Source organism: Phascolarctos cinereus, unplaced genomic scaffold (genome assembly GCF_003287225.1).
Source record: "Phascolarctos cinereus isolate Bilbo 61053 unplaced genomic scaffold, phaCin_HiC Scaffold_726;HRSCAF=1367, whole genome shotgun sequence".
Lineage (NCBI taxonomy): Eukaryota > Metazoa > Chordata > Mammalia > Diprotodontia > Phascolarctidae > Phascolarctos > Phascolarctos cinereus.
Window position 1 is genome coordinate 198,882,811 of NW_027556098.1, and position 23,956 is coordinate 198,906,766.

The following is a 23,956-nucleotide window of genomic DNA, read 5'->3' on the forward strand; positions in this document are numbered from 1 at the left end:
GCATGAAAGCCACTCATTTTTGAAGAATCAGATTATTTTATATTAGGATCCTCTAATTCCTCACTGTCCTCCCACAACCTTGAGCAAAACTTCAGTAAATAAGAATTGGTGTGGAGTGGGAAAAGTCAGTCTAAGTTATTAATTGCACATTATAGAGCTGGAAGAGACCTCTGTAACACAAAAAACCGACCCCCAATCTGCAGATCAAGAAGAGACCAAAATAAATCAAATGATTTGTTATAGATCACAGAATAATGACAGAGCCAGGATTAGCACATTTTTCCTGAGCCCAGTACTGTTTCCACAATTATTACACCGATATTTGAATCAGTAAGACCTGAATGATAAACTATTCTACAAGAAATACAATCATATTATTTTCATATCCATACAATATAACTCAAACTAACATTGCAATATATTTGTTCATTCACCTAGTGCTAACTGAGCATTTTACACAAGTTGTTCCTCATAATCACTTTGTACTGAGGATACAAAAATGATTAAGAGATGGTGTCCATCCCAGATGGCCTTACAGAACCTTACAGTCCTAGATGACCTAAAACATGTAATAATAGTAATAACCAACATTTATATAGCACATCAAGGTTTGCAAAACACTTTACACATGTTATCTCATTTCCTCTGTCCAACAATCCTGAGAGGTAGATGATATTATTGTCTCCATTTTACAGTTGAGGAAATTGAGGCAGACAGCAGTTAAGTGATTTGCCCAAGGTCACAAAGCTAGTAAATATCCAAGATAGGATTCAAACTCAGGTCTTCTTGACTTTAAGTCTATTATGCCAAGAATAATCGAGTTGTATGATAGATGAGAAGTGACTCATTACTGGGGATATATGCCAAGAATGTCAATGACAAAAACATTTAATTGCTTTAGAATGAAGCTACTTCCAGAAGTAGAGTGATTTAAACAACCCTCCTGGAATCTGGTTTACATTGTTAAACTAGAATTATTTACTGGAGAGAAGTGGTTCCTAAGTATATGCAAACTTTGGCTCTGACCCCATCTAAATCAAGAGGCATTCCTAACCAATGGAATCTAAAAATTAAAAAGGAAGAGATTTTACAATGCTAGCCAAGCCTTTTAGAAAGCTTTGTGATTATATGCTATGATAATTAGAATGAGCTAGATTTTCCCAGTGCTTAAGTTTCATTCTGGTGGTAAATGACAATTTAGCAGATAGCCTGAGGTAGAAAATAAAAAGGTAATTTGATTTATGTATAAGGCCATTTCACTTTGAGCTGAATCATTGTTCATTATTCAGTTTCGGCTATGGGTCCTTCTTTGATCTGGTACTATGAGCTTTTTGAGCAGGTATTTACCTCTAGAAATAACCAAAACCCCTTATTTTCCTCCTAACAATGGATAATCTCAGGTCAATTCAGAAATTTAGGTCAACAGAAGCAATTCTCCCAACACAGATGTATATTTTAGCCAACTTGGTATATGCAGTGAACCAGTCATTAGACTCTACTCACCACTTGTAAATTATATGCCTCAGAATATAGATTCCTTCTGTCTCTAGAATGAACTATCAAGAAATTTTTAACTACAACTACAATTTTAAGAGTGTAACTGTAATTCAAAATTACAATTTTAAGAATAATGCAGAGTACTGGCAGCAGTTTTACCTTTGGGCTAGAGATAAGATTGAACAGTCTTTCTCAAAACAGAGCATATAAGTACTAATATGATATGAGTTCAGTGCTTTGCACATCTAGGAATGTGAGAAGGAGGTGGCATTTAAAGATTCAGGATTTCATTGGCAAAGAAAAATCTTGGTATAAGAACTCCTTCAATTGATATCAATTAGCCACCATCTGTAACTTATGGGCTTAAAGAAGTTTATGGGCACTAAGTAGGAGACTTGCCTTTGGTCACAGAAATAGGATGTGTCATAAGCAGGTCTTGAACCCAGGTCTTCTTGACTCCAGGATTGGTAATATATACCATGTTACCTTGCACATAGTAGGTACTTAAGCAATATTTGTTGAAGTGTTGATTTGAATTTAATAAATTCACATTTTTTCCCCACATAATGGCATGCCTATTTCCAAATTCAACAGGCTCTAAGGGTCCCTACCTTATTTTCAGGCCTCCAGCAATACGTTAGTATTGACTATCATTTAGTACATTGGAACAATTTTTAATGATGGTCCAAAAAAAGATAATGCTACTTTTAAGGGATTCTAAAATGTTTATTTATTTATTTGAATTTAAAAGGTTTATCTAGTAGAAAGCTCTAACTGTACTACCATATTTGACTCAAAGTACTTGGCTACAGAGTTTATGGTTATAACTTAATAAACAGAAAGAGCCCTAAATATTTTGTCATTATTGGCTTGAAAAGACCACAGATATATTCCTCCTGTAACACTTGCTTTCCATTCTGTATTACTTCAAAACAGATGGAGGCATTTTTCCTAACATGACTAAAATATAAGAAATACAACATGAATTAGTTTTTGGAAAGATTTATACCAAATTACTGTCCTTAGGGAGCAAACTGAGGCAATCTTAAACACGTATGGGGTGAATGGAGTTAATGAGCTAATCCACTTCAGTATACACAATTAAAGACATTTTCACAAAAATGTAGTCTCTGCTTCTACCTTTTCATAGGAAAGCCTCCTGGGAAACAGTAGCAGAATTATGAGTCAGTGCAATATGGATAGTTCTTCCTGCCCTCTGGATCAACAAAAAAAAAATGCTACTTTCTAGAAGTTCAAATACATATTTACTAAAGATTCTCACATTCACTGTGAAACTGTCTAATAGAGGGGCAGCTAGGTGGCGCAGTGGATAGAGCACCGGCCTTGGATTCAGGAGGACCTGAGTTCAAATCCGGCCTCAGACACATAACACTGACTAGCTGTGTGACCCTGGACAAGTCACTTAACCCCATTGCCTAGCCAAAAAAAGAAACAAAGAAAGAAACTGTCTAGCAGAGCCAACCAATGTCAAATGCAGATGATTATCATTCAACCAAAAGGCAAGAATTATGTGACCAGCAGCATACTAATTCATTGCATCTAGGGTAAAATTTAGGATGAATTTTATTCTTATTTGAGAAGCTGAAACAATTCTGTTTAGTCTTCCCTCACAAAGTCCAATTGAAGTCTCATCTCCTCCCTGCAGCTATCCTTCATTTTTCCAGATTATATCTACCTTTCTTGTTTAATTCCCATGGCACTTGGACAGATAGCGACAGGATCATAAAATCATGGGTTTAGATCTGGAAGGAACATAAGAGCTCATTTAGTCTAATGCACTCATTTTACAAATAGGAAAACAGAGGACAATAGAAGTTAAAGACTTGCCCAAGGTTAAGATTCAAATCCAGGCCATCTAACTCTAAATCCAGTTTTCTTACTACCCTAGCATGAAAACCCTCCCAATTCTGTTGTGCTCATCTCATTTACCCACTTTGCATATTTATTCACCTGTTTTGGACATTCTTTCTCTAAGATCTATATTCTAATATATCTTTGTCTATCTGTACTGCCCAGTTCTTTCTATGATCACTACTGCCTTCACCACACATAGTGTATTTTTGAGAGCTTTTTGCAAATTCACATTATATTCCTCTGTAATAGGTTCTTCTGAAAAGGAATAACTGCACAAAAGAAAAAGAAAAATAGTGGGTCACTGAAAGAGAACCTCATGCCAGTGTACTGGACCTGGCATTCACACAAAGCTCTGCATTGTTTGAAAGGTTCACTCATCCTGAAAGAGAGGACCAAAAGACGTGAAAGAAATAGAAGGTAATGGTCTCCCCATTCTTTCCAATTCTCTGTGATATGAGTTTTAAAAATAGAATATCTCGGAAACATAAAGCATTTTCCACTCTCTAAATCTGTAAGTATAGTCCTTTGTCAAATTTAGATACATTCACATCAGCTATTTTATGACAGATAAGAAAAATCTGGAAAATGACTTTTTTCATAGAGAAAAATTACAAAATACATGGGAAGATGCTTTGGTTAGTGAGGTTTTTCTATCTTCTTTTTCCCAAATCCTAATATCAGCAGTTTTTCCATTGCTGCTATAAATAGACCTCCCATTCTCCAATGCATGAAAAGGGGGGAACATCCTTGAGGGGTTTTTTTTGTTTTTTGTTTTTTTAAGTAACAGGTACAGTAATGAGAACTGACCAAAAAATTGTCTTAGGACAATGAAAATTAAATAATAGCAACAGCAACTGAGCTATTATCACTTCTGATACACAGAAAAAGGGGGAAAAAAACTTTGGCAAAGAAATCTGAAGCTAATTAGCTATGAAGTTAGTGGCAATTTACTTCACAGCTTTTTTTAAAATTTAAACAGATTTTAGAATTCATTATCTGAATTGCAGTAGATAATACTGATTAAGTGCTGGACTGATGATGCACGTAAACTAAGATGAATTATTAAAGCATTCTGACTATGTGACCCTATGGTACTAGAAAGCAACCAAGACAGTGTAAGCTTTTAAAGCAAGTCACTTAGAGGCTAAAGTTTCTTAGTCTTTTCCAATGCACAAAAATACCTTTTGGGGATACAAGGGAACTTCACCTTCTCTGCAAACTAAATGAAACTTAAGGCTAAGTGGAAAAATAGTGCAAGAGTTAATACTGTAGTCTTCCGTTTGGAAGTCACAAGTATTGTAAAACATTTGGTTTCCTTTTATTACTACATAATGCATGCATGTGTACAATCTGAATGACTTCAGCCAACACTGAGATGATCTAGATCACTGGACACATTTTTGTTTGGTGAAAAAAAAAATAATGACATGACTTTTTAAAACAACGCCACTCCCCAGTTTACCCAGCAAAAGAAAATGGGCAATTCATAACATGTATTTTGGACCTGGCACATGTTTATTACCTTTAACTACATGTCATAATCACTTCTTAGGTACTTCCTTTAACAGGTTTTTCTTCTAAGATCAATTTCTTAATTTAATTAATTTCTCTATGAAGAAAACAGGGTACCTATTAAGACCATTTACATCTCTGCACTCCTAAAAGACCCTTTTAGTCTTCTTTTTTTTCCTTTTAGTCTCCTTAAACATACATCATTTCACTATAATTCAAAGTAAGTGAAAATTAATTATTTTAATTAATGGATTTATTCACCTTCCTTCCTGCAATGAATTGAAAAGAATCTATTTCTCCCTGCAACCCCCACCACCAATTTCCTATTCATTCAGTCTCTAAAAAGAAGATGAAAAGGGCTGTGACTCCAGAGTAAAATTATCCATTTGACAAGGTCCTGGTGTATCTTAGTGTCAATTCTTTTGAATTTTGAACCATAGCTGTGAAAAACTCTTACTAGCAGAAAGGCAGAACACATGTAAAGCTCAACTAAAGTTCAATCTTTATGAAAGATTTTATAGTTTAAATTACTAAGCCTACTGTCCTTTGTTATTTTAGGAATCAAGAAAAAAAGGTTTTTTTTTCATTTGGCAGATCATCTTCATGGAAAGAAAGCTCTTTAAGAAATAAATACATCTCCACGAATTCCAAAGTATAATTATGGTAATAACTTTCTCTAATCAAATGCTGATATTATTTGATTTTCACATTTCTAAGTTTTGTTTATCAAATTAATATAGAAATAAGATGTTAACAGGTCAAGTCAACAAGCAGATATTAGTCACTTTCTATGTGTCAGGTATTGTGCAAAAGTGCTGAGAATATAAATATAAGCAAAAAAAAAAAGGTCTTTGCTCTCAAAGTGCTTATATTCTAATGGGAAAAGACCCCACATAAAAAGAAGTTAACAGTGGGGTGGACGGGATGGTGAAGAAGGAAGTCCAGAGAATTAGGAATAGAGAAGGGTAAGGAATAAAGGAGTGAACATGACAATTGTACAGGGCACTTCCTTTAAATGAAGGTTGATTAAGGAACTGACCAGAGAAAGGGCCTGCAAGGACAGAGATCTTGCAGGATGAGAAGCCCACAAAGACAGAGGTGTCTTCCATGGTGATAAGACTGCTGGAACATTGTGGTGGAGAAAATATACACACACACACACATACAAACAGATGAACCCTCATATGATCATACCACAGGGAAGATAGGTATCAACCTCACTCAGATCTTGAGACCTGGTAGAAGTTCAGCAGTTTAACAGCTCTTTTCATCCATATACTTCCATAGTTCCTCAGTATTAAGTAGTGATAATAATTCTGGGACTTATCTCTGCCTAATCTCACAAATATTATTGATTCCAGAAAAATTGCAAAGTTAAAATACCCTAGAATTGTTGCTTAAGAGGGAGCCAGAGACACTTTAAGAATTTTTAATAATCACATCAAAACTCCAGCTTAACCAGAAGTTCAAAGCATGATACTGCTTATAGACTTCTAATCATACTTTCTGGGATTTTCCAGGGAGCAAAATGAAAACGGTGATAAGTGACAGACTCAAGAAACTAGCCAAGTTGCTACAGCACTGAGCCTGGAGTTAGGAAGACTTGAGTTAAAGTCTGGCCTCAGATACTTACTAGCTGTGTGACCCTGAGCAAGTCACTTAACCCCATTTGCCTCAGTTTCTTAACTACAAAATATGCTGGAGAAGGAAATGGCAAATTACTCTAGTATTTTTGCCAATTAAAGTCCAAATGGGGTCAAAAAGAGTCACTACTGAAATGACCGAACAACAACAAGCCTCAAGAAAATTAGAAGAAGACTACCAGCACATTGGGTGGACCTACTGCAATGGACTTACAGGAAGACATGGACAAATCACAAAGAAGGAAAAAGCTTAATTCTCTTATGAGCTGCATTGGTGGAAGAAGGACCCAAAACCAGGAGATCAAGGATCCATTGAAGAAGCTGCAAATTGTATATCTTTTTCTTAGATCATGTTTCCCAATGCTTAGAAGTACAATGGCTCAGGAGAAGGGGTCAGACAACCCTTTTTTTCCCTTCCCTTATACTTCCCACATTCTTCAGGAATTTAGATATATTCTTTTTTTTTTAAGCAATTGGGGTTAAGTGACTTGCCCAAAGTCACATAGGTAGCAAGTATCTGAAGCCTGATTTGAACTCAGGTCTGCCTGACTCCAGGGCTGGAGTAGAGGTAGACTCTAAAAGGTCAAAAATATGTTCTCTTAGTTTTAGTTTCACAAAAAGCTTCTATGAATCTCTGCTTTGATATCCCATTTACTATATATATACTACCAGGTTAGAAAGGACTACTGGCCTTTGTGGTTCACATTCTGAATCATTTTTTCCATACCAGTAAACAAAGCTAGAGTAGCAACTCATCATGGCTTTAAAGCTCTTCTATTTGTAGGTCAAAGATAATGGCCTTTCTATAATCACTTAGTCTTCTGGATTATTCAGTTCTATAGTAAAGGAAACCAGTGTAGGCTCTTATCTATTTTTAAAAAAGGGGGGCATACATGCCCTTAGAAATAAGGTTTTAGCTCCCACAGTGCTTATAGCTTGATGTTTACATTTCCATTTTTTAATACATAAAGAAACCTTAGTTCATACATGCAGGAGCTTTCAAATTGTTCAGGCTTATCACTGGCATTCCTCCCAAGCATTACACTTCCTATCGCATCATTCTCTTGGCTGATTCGTCAATTGTGTCACAAGCCAGATTCCCAAGGAATAACATGAAAAAGCAGACCATTAAAGGAATGGAAAGCATCAATGTTCCTCACATTACTAAAGACCATACTGGAGGTCTTTGAAAATAGGCATCTCTGGAACAAGTATCTGCCACAATGACATACAAGATGACTACTTCTCTAAATATTTATATTAGAAGGATTTTTAAAACCTTCCCAATTGGCTGGAAAAAAAAGTTGTCTCCAGCTTTAAAATTAAATTTAATATAAAACTTCCTTTACAGTACATAGCATTATGTTAGGGTGTAATAAATGCTTTAAAAAAATCAGAACATTAATAATGCTTACTATGAAATACAAGAGGAACAAGGTATGTTGGCATCAGTATATCCAAGGAGGATACCAGACAAATGACAGATTATGGATTATATGAAAGTATCTAAAGCCCTGGATTCATTTCAAGATTTGTTGATTTGTTAAGATATTTCAGATTTGACTTTTTCTTCCTTCCTTCATTAAACATTTGGGCAGCATTATACAAGTGATTAGGTCTGTTAAGGAGATGTGCTTTCTTCTTCTGGCCCTATCATGAACTTAATGAATATTAGAGAAGTTAACTTCTTAAACTTCTCTGCATGTCTTTCCTTATTTATATTTTTTTTCTTTTTATCTTATTAATGGATCAATCCCCTGTAGGTCCCCTACTTCTAGTTAGCAGTTACATATGTTAAGTTACGTGAGAACTAAGAATAGCCCCACACATTTACATTGGAGGAAAAGTATCAAACCAACTATGAAACAATTTCATCCAAAATGGCCTAGTAGTAGCAGACTTCAAACTGTATTACAAAACAGCAATCATCAAAATAAATTTGGTATTGGCTAAGAAGTAGAGTGGTACATCAGTGGAATAGATTAGGTACCCAATACACAGTAGTAAGTGACCATAGTAATCTAGCTTTTGATAAACCCAAAGATCCAAGTTTTAGCGGCAAGGACTCACCATTTGACAAAAACTGGTAGAAAAACTGGAAAGCAGTTTGGTAGAAACTATGCAAAGACCTACATCCCACATCATATATCAAACTGAGAAGCTCCTACCACTGAAATAATTAATATTACCCATTGGTTTGGTTCACTTTTCTTCCCTGCATCCATAAATTGATCACTTGTAGTTTAAAAATTAAATAGTCAAAACAAGCAGATTTTCCTAGAATTCTAGTTTTGAGGGCATGATCACTAGATTGGGAGATTAGAAAGCTGTGTTCCAGACACAGCCCCAAAATTAATTGCCTCTGTGACTTTGAGATAATGTTTCTTCCTAGGCCTACAATTTCTTATCTGTGAAATGAGAGCATTACATTCTTCTCCTCCTCTTTACTATATTCTATTGAAGAAACTCAGCATCCTATGAAGAGTAAAAGTAGCCCTTTCCTTGAAGGAATAGGCCTGGCTCTATGAGTAAGCAGAATGTCACCTACACAGTATGATTTGAGAGGCCAACACACGGAAATCCCACCAAGATGATATCTTCAGTTGCTATAGTTTGATCACTAATTAAGAACATTTTAAATATTCATGTATTTGAATAGATAAAGTTATGGCACCCTTGCCTTGGGGCAAGACTGGTTTAGAGCACAAGACAGTTTCCCAAACTATAGAAGGATGGTAGAAGATTACAAATAATATTGCTTCTCTTCAAGAATCTAAAATAGTAAGAAAAAAAAAGAACGGAAAGAAGCCAGCAAAAAGTTTTTAATGAGACCCAATTATGCCAGATCATCCCTAGATATTTGCAGATGAACCCCGAAAGAGGTCAGCAAACATATGGAACAAATTTGCCAGTATTTCAATACCATCATCAATTACAGTAGAACTTCTTAGTGTAGACTCTTAACAACACAATATCTGAAGTACCACAGGAGAAAGTAGAAGCAATATTTAAGATTAAGAAATCACCAAGAACTTCTAGGCTTCAGGAAATGCACAGACAAGAAATATGTATCACAGGTGAAACAATAGGAAGCAGAGTGCAGACTGGGCTATATCTGAGAAACTATAAATTACTTTTAATTACCTTGTGTTGAATGAAATTTAACAAAAGTATGAACTGAGGCAGTTCTCTGAGCACAATATAATTTATTAACAGGGGTGTGGTACCTGATAATAAAGGATGGTTGTTATGATAGAAATTCTGAGAGACAAAGTTCCAAGTATAAACAATCAATTATTAGTTAGACTAGCAATAACCAATAAATTGGATCATTTCTTTCAATAACCAAAGGCCCATTTAAACTTAGGTCTTCCTTCTGACTGGCCTGACAGTACACCATTTGAGTCTGCCCTGGCAAAGGCAAGGCAATCTCAACTAGTAGAAATTTTAACGATGAGGTGGTTAAGAGTTCTCAGCTCCTCTCTATTCTCTTATTACTTCATCTTGGGAAGGAGGGAGGGAACTAATCCTCAGGTGATAAGATTAGTTTGCAGCTGGGGAAAGTAGACTGGTCTTCAAATAAGGCTGATTATACCCTTCTCTCAGTAGCAACACTTAAAGAAAGCTGGTTGCTTTATAATACCCAGTTGCCCCTAGCAATTTTGGCTAGAAAAACAAAAGCCATCTAAATAAGGCTTCTCTCCTTTGGTCTATCCATGCAACCAAGTCACCCCTACTTTTGATTAGAAAGCAAGGACAAAAGAGATTTGTCCCCTAGACTCAAACTGGTCTGTCTATGGGGGTAAATAGAATTGAGAGTCCCACTTGGGAGAGGCCCAGCCCAAGTCGGTTAATGAGCAGATGCCTTTGGGGCTGGGAGCAATAACATTACTAGATCACACCCTTCAGAAACTGCCAGACCTTTATATGTGGGGTCTGACAAAACAAGGAAAAGGATGGATCACAGAAAATGTTGGTCATTAAATAATATAGCATAATATTAATTTTTCTCAACCTCAAGCTGCTAAGAGAAAAAGTCTTTTAAGAAAAACAGTTTTATTCACATAGTGACTCTTTATGACTGAAAAAATTACAGGGGTGATCACAGTCTATGAAAAGTCAAAGTCACAGGCGGCCCAAAAGTTAATCAAGAGCTTACCTATGTGATGAGCATAAAAATACGTGTGCATGAAGCAGTATATAGGATATCATCCAGTTAAATAAATATATGCTAATTACCGGGGTGGGTTGCTCATGAAAGGAAGGAAAGAATAACCAATGGTCAGCTTGCATCCTGCAGTAGCATCTACAGAATGACAGAAGACCCAAAGGAAAGCTCTCAAAGTTTAGGTAGACATTCCATTGAGAATCTGAGGCAAGACATGGACAAGAATCACATAAAATGAGAAACTATGAATGGATTGGAGTCTGTACTAGAAAGAGTACTCACACTGACAAGTCCACAAGTCCATTGTAGTCAGGCTAAATTACCTGAGAGAGAAGATAACAGTCAGCTAACATATCAATACAACTTATTTTTCTGATTAATCCACTGTCACCTCTGTCCCAAGGGTATTGAGACACAGAAGAAATAAGTTCTGGTGGATGGAAAAAGGAAAAGGAAGGCTTGAAATATGAGACATGAGGTGTCATAGCAGCGGACCTTAAAGAGGTAGGGGTTAGAGAATACCAAAAGTAGTAATCAGTGCCTAATGATTATGAAAAAAAAACAAACCTCATGGAATAAATGATTGAGTGTCCCCTCCACCCTATAATCTCTTTCCTCTTTTGATTATACCTGCTGTATTTTACCCATTTTACTTCTGCTTATCCATTATTTTTCACTATTGCTCCATTATTTATTTCCTCTTCTCATCGTTCTCTTATCCAGTTCAAAATAATGACCTCTTATTGTGGAATGTGACCAAACTTGCCAGAGGAAAGGTGCTATACAGTTCATATGGAATGGAAACAACCAGAGAATACTATTCAAATGGGAGTGGGGAGGGGAGACATAAAATTATTACTTCAACAAACACATGAAGGAAAACTACTTTGGTTTGAAAACAATTATCTTTTCTTTTGTATTTTAAATGTTTGTTGATTGGTTTATACAGACATCTGTTATCATATGAAAATAAAGTGAAAATATAGAGTGGTTCTTAAAACTCAAATAAAGTTCCTAGAAGACTTTAAAAAAAAATCTCTGAAGTCAAGAAGGGAAAGCATTCAGTGTTCAATTCACTTTTTAAAAATCCAAGAAACTATGTTATGTATTGCCTTAAAACAAAAAAAGAAACACTATATTTTCCTTGAGCAGCAGTTCATGGCAATATGCTCAGACAAGTAGTGGGGGAAATGGCTTAGTTATGATTTATACTTAAGTCTAACATCTGGGTACATGTAAACATTCAAAGGATAAACTGATCCATAAAACTGTTGATCATCACAACAGATGTACATTCTTTATTGTTAATGTACGGTTTCTTTTCCCTTTCTCCTAAATGTCTGAGCCTCCAAGTGCCCTTTCATCTTTCACACAGTTTTCTGACACCTTTGTCTTATTAAAAATTCTATATCAGCTTATACCCAGGCCCTTCTTAATTATGCAAGGCAAGGGAACAAATTAAATATAAACATTCTCCTATATTAGAAACAGAAAACTGCAAAATCTACATGGTATAAAATATCCTATCTAGTATTTATCCATATTTTTCCTACTTCTCTTCTTTGAGTTATAAATTCTTAGAAGTTAGAAACCAGTCTCTGAAAACTGTTTAGATTAAAAAGCACTATGTAGGGGCAGCTAGGTGACAGTGGATAGAGCACCAGCCCAGGAGTCAGAAGGAACTGAGTTCAAATCTGACCTCAGACATATAACATTTACTAGCTGTGTGACCCTGGGCAAGTCACTTAACCCCACTGCCTAGCCCCTCCCCAAAAAATCACTATGTAATATCTAGCTATACACAAAGTTTCAAAATTTCTGATCATACATCTAGTTGGTTCTGCATGCTTACTTGATTTTTTTCTTTGTTCATTTTTGAGGAAGGACAAAATTAATCTTTCTAGATCAGAGGTTCTTAGCCTGAGATCATTCAACTTGTTTTTTTAAAACTATTTTGGTAGAGTTGTTTTCCTCTGTGATTCTAGGCATTTTATTTTATAAATTTAAAAGCGCTATTCTGAGAAGTGGTCCATGGGCTTCATGATATTGTCAAAACACTGGAATAAAAACTTATTTTCAAATGCATTTAATGCTGCTTGCCAACAGGTTCAGAACTCATAACAAATAACATGTTCAACTGCTGAAACTACATTTTGAAAATATAACATAAAGAAAGTAAAATATGATTGTTTCCAGATTCACATTTCATTGAACTGTGAGTTAGCAAAATGAACACAGGGCCAAATGCCTGACAGAATAGTCCCTATATTACTGTGTGCTGCACTGTAATCTCTGAAGCTAAATAAACAAACATATCTGAACAAGTCTGCCCTGCCAAAGCTGAAATGTGGTGTGTTTCATTTTAAAAGTATACATATTCTTCTGGCAGACACACATGCTCTGACCCGTAACATTCTGAATCACAGGTGTTTCCCTATTTGCTGTAAAACTGAGCCTATTCACTCATACTTGGGTTTTTCCAAATGTTAGCCTAAAGCAAGATATGAAAAAAAGGATTTAATATACATGGGTTCAAGCAGGGGAAAAAAGTGTCCTGTGTTTTCCACTAACCATTGGCAAAACCGATAGAAAACAATTTTGATGGGCAAACACAAGGAAATAGAACAGAAATATTAATTAGTAATCTATGGTCAACTAATATTAATTCTTTGGCTTGAACCAAAATCTTCTGAATGGCAAGTCGGTGTTCTCTTTAAAATGGTCCTTTTAGTTCCTAAAATTCTAATTCAAACAAAGATTTTTGGAGCTAGAAAGAACTAACTTAAATAAAATGGAAACATGGGTTATCTTTTACTTCAGGCCTCTTGCTAGATGCCTCACTCATCAAATCCTATCAGAGACTTTGACAACTAATTACTACAATTCAAATTTATATAAAACTATGCCTCATAGAAATATCACAATGTTTGAGGTGCATGAAGCTTTCTAATATATGTTCATACTGAGTCCTATGTATTTGTATGTGTATATGTTTCCTTTTTGTCCAATGTTGTTGTTCACAAGTGCCAAATAATGGTGAAATTTGAGCCTTACTACTACTGATCATTTTTTATTCCCCTCCCTGACTTATTCTACAGTTCCACAATAATGGCGCTGAGCTTTGTCCCAGTGGATTATATTCTGATGTCATGAGAACAACAAAATTCCAACTTCCCAGAAAATTTTGGACTAGAATAAGGACATACATTTTTGAAGCCTTAAAGACTTTCCTTTTTAATCACAAAAATAATCTTCAGTAAAAAAAAAAAGATGTCTAACTGGTTTCGGTAGCATAAAACAAAGCTTTGAAAGATTCATACCTGTTGAGACTCAGTTCTTACTAGGAGTTGATGAAAGAATACTTTAAATTGGCAGACACAGGATCCAAAATAATGTTTTGCTCTGCCTGTAGACTGACTCTTTGGTCAGAATGGAGACCAAAAATACTATGGGAACGTGAATTTTTTTTTTCAGAATTTCTCAAAGTTCAGTGAGAATTATCAGCTGAACATTTAAAACCTCCTTGGATACTCACTGGAGTAGGAAAACAGTTTATTTTAATGTGCTTTTAAAACTCAGAAACATTCAAGGGGGAAAATAATTCCCATTTACAGGGATTCATTATTCAATTTAAGATAATTACTAAAATCTAGCAGCTGAATTATGTTAAATGAAGGGTTAATTACCTGTTGAGTCAAATTCCACTGGCTGGCATACACGATTAGAAGACCAGCTGCACTTGAGCACTTGTCCTCCTTCTACAATGCCAGGTTGGGTAGTGTTTGCTTTGGGAGCTCCAACCAGAAGGAACATCCTTTAAAAAAAAAAACACACACATACACACATACACAAGGATTCAAGATTTGCACAAATTAAAATAAAGCTTCCTAATAATGAAATATCCAGCATTTTTTGACATCTTTAGCAAATATTAAACATGGAGTGACCACAACGTGATAGATGCTATTAGTTGTTCGGTTGTTTAATTGTGTCCCACTCTATATGACTCCATGGACTTTTTGTCCATGGGGTTTTCTTGGCAAAGATACTGGAGTGGTTTGCCATTTCCTTCTCCAGTTTGTCCCCATTTTACACATAAGGAACTGAGGCAAATAAGGGTTAAGTGACTTGCCCAAGGTCACACAGCTAATAAGTGTTTTAGACCTATTTTGAACTCAGATCTTCTTAACTCCAGGCCAAGTGCTCTATATACTGCATCACCTAGCTGATTAGATGCTGTATCACAATGCAATATAGCCCATTCCTTCTACTCACTAGAATTCTATGGCAGTTAATACATCCAGCAATATTTATTTCATATGCTGAAACTTAACAGATTTGTACTGATTATGGATTCAGAGTCATTTTATGATTTTAAAAGAGGTTTCTTACATTGTACTGGCTTATATTTTTCTGAGGAAAAGGCAAAAAGTTTTCAAACTACCCTCTTAAGTGTAAGAAAGCTTCCTGAAAGATACAAAATTGGAGATTCAAAGAGGTAAAAATGAGTTAAGAAACAACTGCAACAAACTGAGAGTGTGGGAAGCAAGGTTTGAAAGTGCAAGTCTCCTGAAAAATAGTAGGATGCAAACTGGAAAGGAAAAATTCAACAAAAGGAGCTAAGAACAAATTTGCTTGATATATGTGAAAGAAGAAGTCAGAAAAGCATCAGAAAAGCCAGAAATGGAGAAGTAAACAGCCTGATTTTGATTCTGAAGCCTAATTTTACAAAGAGAGAGTTGATGCCTTTGAGTAGAAATAGCATGGTCAAATAACGTGGTGAGAAACATGTTTTTGAGCAGTGGTGCTCTGAAGTAAGCAGAAAAGATTTATAATAGAAGCCAAGAAATTATTCGTATGAGTACCCACTGTATTCAGAGAACTGTTGTAAAGTTAAATAACACCACTATATATTCACTTATGGAACATTTGATGTTTAACTTATTTAACTTAAAAACTTTTTTCTCTTCACTGAATAATTCCACTAAGATATGAGGAGAGGCCAGCAGAGAGAAAAAAAATATTCAGAATAACAGATTTAGGCTATTCTGATTATAGTCAGTTTCTGGATTGTCAATTTTCTATCTGAGAAAAACATATTTAAGGCAGACTTTCAAGAAGCCAAAAATTTCATTTGTTAGTATTTTCATTTTGTTCTCTAATCTAAAAACACATGCAAAAAATATAATAAAAAGACAACATCACCTAAATTATTTTACTTATGTGCCACAGAGAATTACTAAAGCATTGCTTTGAAGAGCTAGAACTACAAAAAATAACAATTCATCTAGAATAAAAAAAGGTCAAGAATCTCAAGGGAAATAATGGGAAAAAAAGGCTTCAAACTATACTACAAAGCAATAATCATCAAAATGATTTTTTTTGTTGTTGAGTAGTTTTTCAGTCACATCTGAATCTTTGTGACCTCATTTGGGGCTTTCTTGGCAAGGATACAGGAGTGGTTGGTTTTCCATTTCCTCCTCTAGCTCATTTTACAGATGAAGAATTGAGGCAAACAGGGTCAAGTGACTTCATAGGGTCACACACAGGTTAGATTTGAACTCACAAAGAAGAGTCTTCCTGACTCCAGCCCCTGTACTCTATCCACTGTACCACCTACCTGCCCAAAAATGGTTTAGTACTGGTTAAAAAAGAAATATTGATCAGTTGAACAGATTAGGTGCATAATATGTAATCGCAAAAAATAAATAAATAAATGAATGAATGAATTAATAAAGCAAAACAAAACATAAAAATAAAAAAAAACCCTTTATACCCTAGTGTGGAATAAACCCAAAGACTCCATTCACTATTTGACAAAAGAAAAAAAGATTGTAAAACTGGACATCAGTTTGACAGAAATTAGGTTCAGATCAGTATCTCACACCATATTCCACTATATGCTTCAAATAGATATCTGACCCAAAAACAAAAGGTCACATTTTAAACAAGTAAAAGGAGCAAGCTTGTAATTACCTTTTAGATGTATGGATGGGGGAAGAGTTTCTGACCAAACAAGGGATTAAAAAGGTCACAAAAGATTAAACTTACAATTCTGATTACATAAAATTTAAAAGGTTTTGCATAAATACAGTATAGCTAAGATTGGAAAGGAAATAATATATTATTAAAATATATTTATTTTTTAAAAAGTAAGGGAAACAATGAACTGGGAAGATTTTTTGCAATGAGTTTCTCTGATAAAGTTCTCATTTACATCATATATAAGGAACAGATTCAAATTCGCAAGATTAAGAACCAATCTCCCAATTGCTAAATGGCCAAAACAATCAATTTTCAAGGGAAGAAATCCAAGTTAACCAAGGCACATGAAAACGGTTCCAAAACATTAATAATTTAGAGAAATTGAAAATAAAGAAACTGAGGTTTAACCTGAAACCCATGAGATCAGCAAAGTTGACAAAATACAGAAAATGATAAATGCTGATCAATGTAATGCTCAACCATGAATTCAAGAACACCCAGTGATGGAGAATGCTACCCACCTTTGGACAGGGAGTTGATAGACTGAACAAGCAGAATGATATTTGCCTTTTTGGCCATAACCAAAATGGGAATTTGTTGGCTTGACTATGCATTATCTTTATTTTTTTAGGGGGAAGAAGAAAAAATAAATGCTTGTTGATTGAAAAAAAATAATTTAAAATAATAAAAATGGATTTTAAAATTTAGGGCTGATGTAAGGGGTGTATATGTCTGGACTTGTGATTTCATCTTTATGAGGAACTCCAAGAACAGAAATGTCTGCATTGGACCAGAGCAACAACACATCTGTAATAGTCATAAAATTACCTAGAGCACTCTCAGGTAAAATAATGTGCCCATGGTCACATAAGCAAACTGTATCAAAGGCAAGTCTTCTCAACTCCAAGGCAGACCCTCTAGCTACCTTTTATCTAAACTATCTACAATTTTTTACCTGAATTTGACCAACCTGAATTAGAATGTCAATTTAACTGAAATTTTCACGGGGAAAGCCCACTTTCTAAACTCCTAAAAAAAATTAAGTAAATAATTCACAAATCTTTCTAGCAAAGGAAGCTCATACAATTATTTTCACATTCACTTAAAATAAGGAGGATCTAAAACCAGAATCAACCCAATGTTGTTTACATTCATCTCTTTTAAATGCATCCATTGTGGGCAGAATTTGTCAAAAACTAATCTAGAATACTTAATAGCTGGTTGAATGAATCATTAGGTTACTGGAAGTCTTCTGAGTTTGAATTCACCTCCTACACTCAAATTCCTACTCATCCTAAAATGGACAAAAATAGAAAACAAAGGCGAAGCCACTAACCAAACCCCAGCCCAGTTTTTAAGTTTTATGCGATCATATTTAGAGTTTGAGACTTCAAAACTTTCTCATCAGGATAAAATGTTGGATCTGGAGAACCATGATGTAATAATAAATGAACTTTCCCCTTTTCTTTCCCAGAACCAGGCCTCCTTCTTGGTCACTTCCCCATCATCTCTTCATCAGGGTATCTATATTTGGCATCACTCATCTCTCCTCTCCTCCCATCAATGCAACCTCAGACTCCCATAGGTAATTTCTCTTTACTTTGCCTAGATCCAAGCTCCATGCCACTTCCTGGCCATTTGCATACCACCATCCCTCTTTCCAGCTCTCCTTTATGTATTGTCTTCTCCCATTAGAATGTAAACTTCTACTTCCGGGGCATATGACCAATAAGATATTTGAGAATCCAAAGGATCTGAAACCTCTCCAAATTAAGAATTATACACAATAGATAAAACTGCTGCAGCTGTACATGGTCTAAGTCCCCAGGAATCCTAAGGATGTAACAACCAGACTAGTAACAACAAAGAAGACTAATCTCTAAAATGCTTGCCTAGCTCCCTCTCCCTCCACCATCCCCCAGGCTCTGGGGGCAACACTTCTTGTAATAGAACTCAGTTCTGTCCTTCCTCTTTTACTCTCACCCAATGCACAGAGGCGGAGGTAGAAGTTAACTCCTCTACCTAGGACTACAATTTGGCAGCATATTATACCATAGCAGTGCTCAGCCACTGAACTAAAGAACAGAGGGAACAACAGTATGTGTTGGGGCTCCACCTGGCCTGAAGGAAATGAGACTGGCATCCAGCTGAGACAAGTTCTATTCTACCACTTGGAACAGAAACTGAGGCCAGTGAAAAGTGAAATGCCTAGGAAAGAAGGAGGCTAAGACAGTTTAAGGTCCCTCACTCCAGAAAACTACCCTCAAAGGCGAAGAAGTCAGGAAGTAATAGGAGAATAAAAGAAAAAGTGTGAAATTATCCAAGACATAAGAAGAAACATCAGTTAAAAACCTTGAACACATGCAGATAAATCAACAGGAAGGATTTTAATAACAGAAGGGAATATGGCTCCCAAATCAGCTAAACAAATGATATCTCTAAATAAATATTTTAAGACAAAGGAAAACTAATCAATATCTGATGAGAGAGAGAGAGAGAGGACTTTATAGATTCTCAAAAGAACATGGAACCATAGCAGGAGGCTCCCAAATGCTTCATTCATCAAGAGAGGAATCAGAACTGTGAAAACATAACTTATGGCCTGCAGAGCAGAAATAATTAGCAAAATATTTTAAAAAAAAAACTTGAATCCCTAGTTGCAAGTCTCATCAAAGAAACAAAGGAGTGAAAGATTCATTGGAATGCAAATGTGAAGAAGTGAAGGATGATCCGGAGAAGAAAAAGCAATAATCTTCAAACAAAATTGATCTTTATAAAAACAAAACATATTGATTTCAAAGACAAGATTAGATAAAGGTCTCCCAAAAGAACAACACAAGTCAAAAAAACAGAACATCATAATGCAAGAAATGAAATCTGCCCAGAACTTTTGAACACTGGAGGGGGGAGACACATACCAATAGAAAAAAATTGATAAATTGCCTCCAGTTAAAAAAAAAAAAGGAATCTGTTTCTTGAGGATAGGAACTGTCTTGCTCCCTTGTATTTGTATTCCTAGCACTTAGCACAGGGCCCAACACATAGTAAGTACTTAATAAATGCTCTGTCTTTCTAAAGGAAAGTTTTGTGATGTTGGAAAAATCACTCAACCACTCTGAACCTCTAAAATGAGGGGTTTAGTCTCTATGGTTTCTTTGTCCCTCTTTAGTTCTTAATCCTATAATCTCAAAATGAATAATCTGGTACAGTTTACATAAAAGATTTGTTGCCCAACTGTGCCTAAAACTAACCTTGGAAACAGTTATCTAAAAGCTCTAGGGGTGCCTAATTGTCTATAGGGTCAAATTTAAGTTATTTTGCTTGGCATTTAAAGCACTTCACAATTGGATTCAGGTGTATTACCTATCATTCCCCTTCACATCCCATGGTTCAGCTCAACTGGTCTACTTGCTGTTCCTAGCACATACCATTCCACCTCCTATCTCCATTTCTTTGCACAAGCTGTCTCCCTCCTCTCTTCCTCTCAAACTCCAGCTGTTGGAATTCTTTGCTCCCTTCAAAGCTTAGGTCAATTCACCACCTCCTTCTACATGAAACCTGATTCCCCCCTCTCAGGTAATAGTGCCTCCCAAACACTTTTATGTACTTACATGCTGTTTCCTTCAAATAGAATGTAAGCTCCTAGAGGACAGGAACTATTTTGTTATTGCTTTTGTTTCCCCAGTGCCAAGACAATTCCTGACACATTATAAAGACTTGTTGGTTTATTGATTGATTTCCCCAGTTGCTAGTGTTCTATCTGAAGCATAACAGTTGCACAATTAATGAGTAACTAACAGCCATAATGTAGAGAAATCTTTTCTCCCACCTATGAGATAAGAAATTTGGCCACAATAATCTTGAATCTTCAACACTAAGTCTGAAAAAACTGTTGAATATATACTTTTAAAACTAGAAAAGGATGCTATTTTTAACTAACTTGTTTGCCAGGGCTAAATAATTTTAAGAAAAAATTTGAACATTCTTGCATTATTGAAGTGGATATTTACAGTTATGTCTATGTAGACCTAACATATATTATGCCATATGCTTAGCTTTGTTGTAATAAGAAATGATTTTTAGAGTTTTTCATAGGGTGGAAAAAGAAGTTTGTATCCAGATATTTGCCTTTGAGTCCTTCTTAACAAAGTAAATGATGTCCAGGACAAATAGTCAAGTGAATAAATTTCTACCTTTGTTTACATGGCAGTTCCAGGTGGCCCTAGAACAGTCATATTTAAACAATTCCATACTGTTATTGCAAAATATGCAACCAAGAGAGAGCAAAAAAATCAATCGCTGAACACAAAATTTTTCTAACATCTAAATAATCTTCAAGTAACTGGATTTACATAAAGCATTTTTAGTGAGTTTCTTTAATTTTGGCTTTCAGTACGTTTTTTATTAGCTACTGCATGTCAGAGAGAAAAGCAACAGGAATTGGATAATTGTTAGGAACAAAGAGTTCATCAAAGGCAACAAAGAAAGAGCTCAAGAAGGGATATTATGCAAATGAAAACAAAACTGTTCTGACAGCACAAACTACTTATATGTGAGGTTAGGGCATTATTGTTGCTTTTGAGCATCCAAAATGCATATTACAAGCATGAAATTATCATAATTAGGTTACAAATATGAACCTTCATTATTATTTTCCCAAAATCCTTTAGGCAAAGCATCATGCCCTATTTAGCTAACACAGGAAATGATGGAAGCTAGCTAAAAATAGAATGACTTTTTAAAATGTTGGAACATTATTGATTTCCAAAAGCTAAGTGGTAAAACATTGAGGAAGAGTGTTTATTGGCCCCAAAAGCCAACCAGACCATTTGACAAGCCATTTATATTTAGGGTTCATGAAAATATTTTTTACAGGCTTTACAACAAGCCAAGAAGAGAAAGAATGGATTGGAAAATGAAATAACTGACACATGTCCAAGAACCGAAGAAGGTAGGAAGAAATATAGGACAGAAAGAAAGAAGAATATCTCTGTGCAAAGCTAAAAAAGGAAGATGAAGAAACAATGGCCTTCAAAGTGCACAGCATAAAAGTGGGTACTCACTAAAAGTGTTTAATGTTTAATGGATGATGGTGATGTGTGAGGGAAATGAGAAATGCAAAAGCAAAACACACTACCAAAAGCTATGTTTGGTGAATGCACCAGAAAATCAAACACAAATTTAATTTTACAGAATCTGGGTATAAGATCCACTCCTCACAATGTCTAGTGAATGTCCCTACTAGTTAAATCAGAGGACTTAAGGCCTATGAATTGGCAAGACAACAAAAATTTAAATACAAAGTATGCAACTGCAGCATTGTTCAGTGAAAAGAAAAAGGATTAAAGGTCAGGAGGTCTGAAATTTAGTACTAATTCTGCCATTTCAATTTGCTCTATGACTTTGGACAAGTCAGTGTGAGAGTGTGAATGTGTATGTGTGTGTGTGTGTGTGTGTGTGTGTGTGTGTGTGTGCGCGCGTGTGTGCGTGTGTGTGTGTGTGTGTGTGAGAGAGAGAGAGAGTGTGTGTGTGTGTGTGCGTGCGTGTGTGTGTGTGTGTGTGTGTGTGTGTGTGTGTGTGTGTGAACTCATCATTAGCCTGGTACGAATACCCTAACTACCTAATAGGCATCTTGGAAGGATAAAATGAGATAGCAGTAGAAATGTTAGGGTTTAAGTTTCCTAACGATTATTAATTACAAAACTAACAATAACATCAATACCCTCTGAAGAAATAGAAAATTACAAATGCTAAAAAAGTTGCTGAGGCAAGAGACTTTCTTTTTATGGTCTTCCCAAAAGACCAGTAATGACTAGATTGAAAAGCAAATAGTCAGGACTTCAAAAAAAATGCATAAAATAATCAACCATTAAGTACTCATAAGAATGAATGGTGGGAGTTTGGCATGTAAATATTAGGTATAATAAAGATAACTTCCAATGGCAGAAACCCGCATTTACTCCCTTTCCTCACAACCAGTCTTACCTCCCTTTAATACTGATGCACTCTCTATTATGTCTTATGACTACTGCCATTGTCATGATGGTTGGTAACAGTACTTTGGGAATTTTCAGGAAGAGAAGGAAACTGAGTAACCAAACGGTCTGCTATCATTCTGCGGGAATGGAGGATAAAGAGGGGAGGGAGAATTAGAGAAGAGGATACAAAAAATTAACAGGATGCCTTTCTACTCAGTTTCCTATCCTAAAGTCCTCTTTAAATGCAAAGCTTTTAGGAAATGTGACCTTGCTACCAAGGATAGGAAGTTGAACATGGATGACAGCATTTTTTCAAACCCTGCAAACAAACAAAATTATTCAGTAGTGGTACATCCAAGATAAATCATGTCTGAGTTGCTTAGTTGACTCTATTAACCAATAAACTTAGAGAAGGTCAACATCTTTTTAAAAGGCAGACTAATTATGTACATGCCAGAAAAAAGAGACAATTGAATGCAAAGAAAAGGATAGGAAGCCAGGAGTTAGGTAATCTGAGTCTCGTATTTACTTTCTAACTCCCATACCCTATGACCCAATCAAACTGACCTTCTTACCCATCTCCAGCCTCATGCCTTTTCCCTGGCTATCCTCCATGCTTAGAATATTCTCATTCCCCAATTCCATTTCTTAAAATCTGTAGTTTTCTACAAGCTCAAGCACTGCCTTCTACATGGAGCTTTTTCTGATCCTTTCACTTGTTAGAGCCAAACCCCCAAATTTCTTTATATCTATATATTTACACATGTATATATTTTCTCCCCCAAGTGAGACTGAAGTTCCCTGAGGGCAGAGACTACGGAACTTTTGTCTTTCTATTTCTCCTGCATCTGACATAGCTCAGTACATAGTGGATTGACTGATTATCTCTGAAATCTTGTCAGTGTGGATGGATACTTCATGTACCAACATAGATTAAGATCCCTCTGGGACTCAGTAAACCATTTTATGACTTACAGTGATTTAAAATTTCATCACTTAGTGGCCTATCTTCTGGTGAAAACCTCTCTGAATTTAACTGGGTTGGTCCTTGGACAACAGAGCCACATAGCCTGTCAAAGGGTCTATATTTGAAGTCTTTACAGATTGGCAGAGCCTGATGGAGATTATATTCAGATGTTATCCCTAGAAGCCAGGTTCACCTCCATACCAGTGAAACATATCACAGTAAGATTTCAGTGGAGGAGCCAAAAAGTACTACTACTACAACAACAAAAATCAATAAAGATAACAGCAAACATTTATCAAGCACCTACTATGTGTTAGACACTGTGCTAAAT

The 23,956-nt window shown here is 35.6% G+C and overlaps 1 protein-coding gene across 1 annotated transcript in view; it reads right to left on the reverse strand.

Annotated features, from left to right (window-relative positions):
- The window catches only part of ITGAV (integrin subunit alpha V), a 105,247-nt gene that overhangs the window by 72,216 nt on the left and 9,075 nt on the right, over positions 1–23,956 (reverse strand). Inside the window, exon 2 of the mRNA XM_020977541.2 lies at positions 14,382–14,509. Coding sequence (XP_020833200.1) covers positions 14,382–14,509 — 128 coding nt within the window. The remainder of the gene's footprint in view (positions 1–14,381; positions 14,510–23,956) is intronic.